A 7,294-nucleotide genomic window follows, 5' to 3' on the forward strand; every position below is an offset into this window, starting at 1 on the left:
ATGTCTGTCTGCTTATATTTTTCTTATCTCCCCATTCCCACATCACCTCCCTCCCCTCCCTGGTAGATTAAGTTCTGTGAGAGGAGCCACAGTTGAGAGCATAGACTCTGAAGCTGGATTACATGAGTTCAAGTTCTATTTCTGCTATCTACTTGTTGCACCAACCTGGGAAGTTGCCTTACTTCTCCTTATTACCTTATCTGCAAAATAGAGGAGATAATGGTACCTACCTCCAGGTTGTTGTGAGGATAAAGAAGTTAAAAATGTGTTAACACAGCTAGAGTTATTGTCTGACATTCGGCCGTTTGTCAGTGTGCAGCCAATCAAATTCACGAGGGAGGGACTGATTGTGGTTAGTTCTCCACTGTGTCCCCTGAAGTTTCTGATGGTCTGTGTTTAAGTGTATCTGTACAGTGAGAGGTGGGTTAGATGGTGGAAGTGAGGTCCTGTCTACTCTGTGAACGTTGTTAAGGCTTCTAGCATGGGCGTGAAGAGCCGTAAGAGATCCCTCTCTGTCTCCTGGATAAATGGATCTATTTACTTAGTTTTTTTTCTGTTTTATTTTACAAGTAATACAGAAAGATAATATAGTACAGTAATGATAATTACAAGTTTTGTATCCAGACAGACACAATGTGACCATGGGTTAGTGACAAAAAAAATCTTTCCAAGCCTTAGTTCCTCATTCATAGAATAGGGCCAATCACATGCCTCAAAGGGTTGTGAAAATTAAAGGTGTTTCTGTTTGTAAGGTACCTAGAACTCTGGCCTGCCTTCAATAAATGGCAAATTTTATATTCTTCTTTTAGGTAAAACCCAACTTTAACTGCAGGTAACATTTTATTTATTTTTTTTGTAATGGCATCTTGTAAGAGTGATAACCTTCTGCAGTATCACAGAATGTTAGCAGTAGAAGGGAACTGCAGGAATTCCTACTTCACTTTATCCATTATCCAGATGAATAAACTGATCTAAAGAGAGATTAATTGGTGGTATGGAGTTGTCTCTTAATTTTTTTGTCTGTGCTCTTTTAAATTAATTAATTAATCAACCTAGGATATTGTGGGCACTCTCTTACACAGAATGAATGGTGGAAACATTAAATTGAATGTTTATTGAATGCATAGTGGAAAAAATCAATAGATATCGAGTACTTATTGTGTCACTCTGTAAGACAGTGGGGACATTTAAAAAATGGCCAATTGTCCTTGCTTTAAGGCAGTCATGACTTTCTAAGGGAAGATAAGGTATAGACTTTTTTTTTAGATTTTTGTTTATTTATTTATTTTAATTGGAGGCTAATTACTTTACTGTGATGGTTTTTGCCATACATTCACATGAATCGGCCATGGGTATACCTGTGTTCCCCATCCTGAACCCCCTCCCACCTGCCCCATCCCTCATGGTCATCCTAGTGCACCAGCCCTGAGCACCCTGTTTCATTCATTGAACCTGGATTGGCTGTCTAGTTTACATATGATAATATACATGTTTCAATGATATTCTCTCAAATCATCCCACCCTTTCCTTCTCCCACAGAGTCCAAAAGTCTGTTCTTTACATCTGTGTCTCTTTCCCTGTCTTGATATAGGGTCATCGTTACCATCTTTCTAAATTCCATATACATGCATTAATATACTGTATTGGTGTTTTTCTTTCTGACTTACTTCACTCTGTATAATAGGCCCCAATTTCATCCACCTCATTAGAACTGATTCAAATGCATTCTTTTTAATTGCTGAGTAATATTTCATTGTGTATATTTACCACAGCTTTCTTATCCATTCATCTGCCAATGGACATCTAGGTTGCTTCCATGTCCTAGTTGTTGTAAACAGTGCTGTGATGAACATTGGGGTACACGTGTCTCATAGACCTTTAGCAACATTTCACACCCTTGACCATTCCTTTTTATTTAAACATTCTGGGCTGGCCCATTGGGTAGCTCTTTCAGCTTGTGGCTTGGTTCTTATGCATGGTAACTTGTACTCTAAAAGCACCGTTTTGGGCTCTGTTACTGTAAAGATAAGTTGGTATTCACTTGCCTAATTTCTATTGAGAAATATATCTTTTGTCTGCTGCTGCTGCTGCTGCTGCTGCTAAGTCGCTTCAGTCGTGTCTGACTCTGTGCGACCCCATAGACAGCAGCCTATTAGGCTCCTCTGTCCCTGGGATTCTCCAGGCAAGAACACTGGAGTGGGTTGCCATTTCCTTCTCCAATGCATGAAAGTAAAAAGTGAAAGTGAAGTCGCTCAGTCATGTCCGACTCTTAGCTACCTCATGGACTGCAGCCTACCAGGCTTCTCCATCCATGGATTTTCCAGGCAAGAGTACTGGAGTGGGGTGCCAATGGTTTACAATTTTAAGCATGGTTTTTGAAAATTAAAATAGCAATTCACAAACCAGAATTGAATCAACAGGCAGAATTTGGAAAGTATTTCTGACAGTTACAGCTTTTTTCCCCATGTCTTTTGACTGACTGACACATCTGTGTGGTCAGTTAATCATATCGTGAGCGTGAACAAAAAGGAAGAAAATGGAAATAAGATTTGTTATGGTGGGAGGAGTCCTTCTAAGACATGTCTGTTCCTGAGCTGAGATATTCTCATTTACCTTAATCTTTCCTTAAACTACATGCTAAATTTCAAATTTGAATCTTCATCCTATTTTCCAAACTTCATTTCACACTTTTCATGTAATCCAGTGGAAAACACACTCTCTTAGAGCACCTGAGAAAATCTAGGGTACTTAAGGATTTGAAAAGAATAATAATTATGTCACAATAACTCCACTGCCTGGGTCCCCTGATAGGATTTCCCTTTTCAGAGAGAGGTGAACAGGTTGGTAAAAAAAGAAACACACCATCTTTGCAACCTTTAGGAGAGGACAACCTAAAAGAGGTCTTAGAGTTTATATGCAAGTAATCAAACCATTTAAGGAGAAGGAAATGGCAACCCACTCCAGTACTCCTGCCTGGAAAATTCCATGGATGGAGGAGCCTGGTAGGCTGCAGCCTGTGGGGTCGCCAAGAGTCGGACATGACTGAACGACTTCACTTTCTTTCTTTCTATAGTTCCTTTTGGAGAAGGAAATGGCAACCCATTCCAGTGTTCTTGCCTGGAGAATCCCGTGGACAGAGGGGCCTGGTGGGCTACAGTCAACGGGGTTGCAGAGAGTCAGACACAACTAAGCAACTAACACACACACACACAAACCATTTAAGAGATCCCATTGTCAACCAAAAGTATCACAAAATTACCTGATTATTTTACCTAAAAATGACCTAGAATTACCTAAAAACATTACTTTCACGTCACTTCCTCTACCCAGTTGCTCCCTCAGAGCATATGGAGGAACTGGAAAATAGTGAAGCTTGAGTTATTTATTTATTTATTTTAAATTGAAGATAGTAGGGTGTGTCTTTATGCTGATGGGGATATTCCAGTAAAAGGAAACTGAAAATTTCAATTAATTCCTCCCACCATTAAACTCAGGCATATGTCTTGTCAAAATAAAAATTTGCTGTTTTTAAATTACCCATGCCATTTGAGTAACAGGTTTCCTGTTTCCACTGAAAATTCTGTTTACTCAGGTTGACAGGGACATTGTTTCGTAGTCATGGGTCCTCAAATTGATGAACAAGGGTTGTTATTCTCAAAATTCACCAATTTGGCGTAGTAACTCTGATTATCTTCTTACAATAAAAATCAACCAACCAATGAGCAAAACTAATTTCTAGTTACGTACTTTTAGGTTAATAAAAAAGGAAAAACTGATTATTTGGAGATACAGCTTATTTTTAAGAGAGAAAATATTTTAAAGTATGCTGCATAGAAACCAAGTTCCACAGAAGAGCTGTTGTTTGTTGTTTTTTATTTTTGTAACTGTAAAGTTTGGGTCTTATTGAGTGTAAGGATGGATCAGTTTAGAAATTACATTGATTCAAGGCTTTCTGAAATTGTACAATTTCATTATTTACAAGTTTCCTTTTATTTTTCTTTGAAAGACGTTTAGCTATTTATGAGGATACTTTTTTTAATCAGAGGAATTTCTTCACAAAATTAAAAATGTTTTAGCAAAATCATTTCAGATTGTATTGTGATTATTAGAACAATTCCACATTGTCATAAAAAGTTTAGGAATAATGGGAAAAACATAATTCATAAGCTCACCACTGTAACACAACAAACATTAATATTTTATATTTCTCATTAGACATTTTCATATGTATAGTTTTTCAGAGGTAAATCAATGAGTAAATACAATTTTGTGATTGATTTTCACATAAATGAGAGCATACAATATGTGCTATTTCATAGATTTTATCCTAGTTTAATAAGTTTTTATACTATCCTTGTATGAATATGAAATTATTTTTATTATTTTCTTATATTATTACTTACTAATTAATACTCATTTTGGAAAGCTTAGGCTGCTACACATGTTTGTTTTTTTAAGGCTGCACCATGTGGGATCTTAGTTCCCCGACTAGGGATCAAATCTGTAACTCCTCCATTGGGAGCACGGAATCTTAACCACTGGATCACCATGGAAGTTCCTGCCACCCATTTTTTATTGTTATATATATATATTTAAATGCATATAATTGTACATATATTTTACTAAAATTTTTTTGAATATTGATTGGATTTCTTCCTTCCTAAAGTTCAAGAGATTTAAAATAAACTCAACTACATTTGACATGGCCAACTATCCATATTTCATTTATTTCCCTTTTAAAATGACTTATTTGTATCACACTTTTTTGTGTTCATGGGAAAACAAAATGAACAATATACTCACAGATGCAAGCACAAACATCTCAAATTATATAATTTTGAGATTGTACCATCTGACTCTAGATTGTGCTATAATTTATTGCTTTTTAATGTGGAAGTATATGAAGATAAGCAACTATTGAAAAGAAAACTAGGCAAATACTAAGAATCAACAAAAACTTGCTTGAAAGTAATGATATCATAGTATATAAAAGGTAGACAAATACAGTTTTTGCTTTCTTAAAAAGGGCTTCAGAATTCACTTCATATTTAATAGTTAAAGTGATATTTTGACAGAAGTAAAAATACAGAACCCTTAAAAACTTTAAAACAGCAAAGGAATTTTTTACTGATTACATTTTAAAACCACACATCAGTTTTCTGAGAAGTTAAACATGAGAAAACAAAAACACTTCCTGATTTAAATATATGTTTTCATAATACTAAGTCATCTATTTAGGTTTATTCAATTTGTTTAAAAATTCAGTCAAGCAGCGAAGCACCTTATTTAAACAATATCAAGCATATTACCTAAAACATTAACTAGTAAGTTTCAATGAAGTTTTGAGAACAGTAACTAGAAGTAACTAACAACCAAAATTTCTCTGTATACTTTTCATATGCTTTATGATAAAGTCAAAATTTCAAAACAAAAACAGAACTTACCTATACATTTTAATCCTTAATAATGAAGTCCTTTTTTCTGCCTATGCAACTGCTCTGAGATTTCCACTCAAATGAATGACTCTCATATGTTATATGTGATCTATAAAAGAACTCAAGCAAAGGAGGAAATTCCACACAATTAAAACCTAACTTGTTAAACAAGTCTGAAGGAATCAACTTAAACCAATCATATGACTTGTGGAATGGACAGGAAATCTTGCAAATCAGTAAATATTTTATTTATACTGGTAACTTATGATTAAATATAACAGGTGATATGTATTTTGTGAAAGGCTATAACTACTCCATAGGCTGAAGCATCATAGTTTTTAATTTAAAAAGGATGTGACACTCTTGCCCATGTTATTATGTTGTACCACACCTTATTTTTTGCCACAGCAAGCCAAAGACTATCAGAAAATGCTTTCCATAGATTAATTGGTAATACTCCCTTCTCTTTGATAAAATTCACTTTTTCTCACAGCATTTGAAATATTCAGAGAAGTAATTGAGTATGTACACAAATTTGTCAGATAAGCAAGAAGAACAATTCAAACTAAAATTCACTTAGTCTTTCTCTGAGTATGTCTTTAAAAAATATTCTAACTCAGTATTGCAGTAGATGAGTGGGCAGCAGAGTGTAGAATGAGAATTCCATGTAGAGTAGCATGGAATTGACAAAAGCTATTTCTGTGTATTGTATTGGGAAGGACAGGAGATAAGTTTGGAAGGTTATGCTGAAGTTACTTTGTGAGAAATAATGAATACTAAATTATTGGAATTGTATAACAGAATTAGGAAATTTGAATTTGGATTTCAACTTTTTCACCAATTAATTGTGAAGCTTAAGCAAAAAATTACTTATGCCTTTATGAGTCTCATTTACTTGCTGAAAAAATTAGGTGCTGATTACATGGTCTTCTATGATTATCTTGTAAATCATGGATAGCTAATGAATTCACTCCAGGACTGTAACTCAAGAAGTGTTCAATTATGCATTTTTTAAATATAATGTGCAAAGCTTTGCATACAACAGGAATAGGAATGCATGGGCTCCTCCCTACCATTCCTTTATACATTTTCATATCTCACGCTTGACATCTGGACCTTTCTTTTTTTAGTAAAAAGACTAAAACAACATATCAAAACAGTTGAACAAAGTTACCTAAACAAGCCATTTTCATTTTACATGTTAACCTTGAATGTACAGATCTTTTTCACAAGTTATATCATAGTGTATAACTTTGTATTGTGCTTTTTATGCTCAATATTATTTCATAGGCATATCTCTGTGTTACTAATTTTTATTTCTAATGGCTTCTGTATTATTTCTAGTAGCTACGTATGTAGCCAATAGCTGTACAGGTGTATTATGATTTATTACATAAGTGATATATAACATTATACATTATACTAAATTATATATATGATACTATGTATTATATGAAGCTGTATTATAGTTTATTTTAATACAATTTCAAGTTTACAGAAAACTTGCAAATATAGGACCTAGATCCATCAATTGTTAAGAATTTTAATGGCTGCATTTTAATCATATGTAACCATGTAGAATCATATCACACCAAATAGATTCATCATAAAATACTGAAACCATCTCCTAATATGAAGTATTTTGACCACCTTCATGAACATGCTTTTTTAACCCCATTGCTAAATATTTCCTTGAAATAAATGAAAAATTGTTTATTGGGGCAAATTATTTAAATATTTTAATGACCTTTAAAATTTGCTTTTGTTTCAGTACTTTTTTTAAGGATGTGAAGTATATTGTCTTCTGGTTTTTGTTGACAGCACTTTCCTCCAACTATACGTGTTCTTTCTTTTCCTTC

General features: G+C 34.1%; 1 protein-coding gene across 4 annotated transcripts in view; it reads right to left on the minus strand.

The window, feature by feature from the left end:
* TMPRSS11D (transmembrane serine protease 11D) overlaps window positions 1-5,567 on the minus strand; it is a 62,791-nt gene extending 57,224 nt beyond the window's left edge. For all 4 annotated transcript variants that reach the window (XM_070791536.1, XM_070791535.1, XM_070791534.1 and 1 more), the window contains exon 1: window positions 5,445-5,567. In XM_070791536.1, the coding sequence (XP_070647637.1) occupies window positions 5,445-5,452 (8 nt within the window). In that variant the 5' untranslated portion in view covers window positions 5,453-5,567. The remainder of the gene's footprint in view (window positions 1-5,444) is intronic.
* Window positions 5,568-7,294: the final 1,727 nt, after the last annotated feature.

Source organism: Bos indicus, chromosome 6 (genome assembly GCF_029378745.1).
Source record: "Bos indicus isolate NIAB-ARS_2022 breed Sahiwal x Tharparkar chromosome 6, NIAB-ARS_B.indTharparkar_mat_pri_1.0, whole genome shotgun sequence".
NCBI classification, from domain to species: Eukaryota; Metazoa; Chordata; class Mammalia; order Artiodactyla; family Bovidae; genus Bos; species Bos indicus.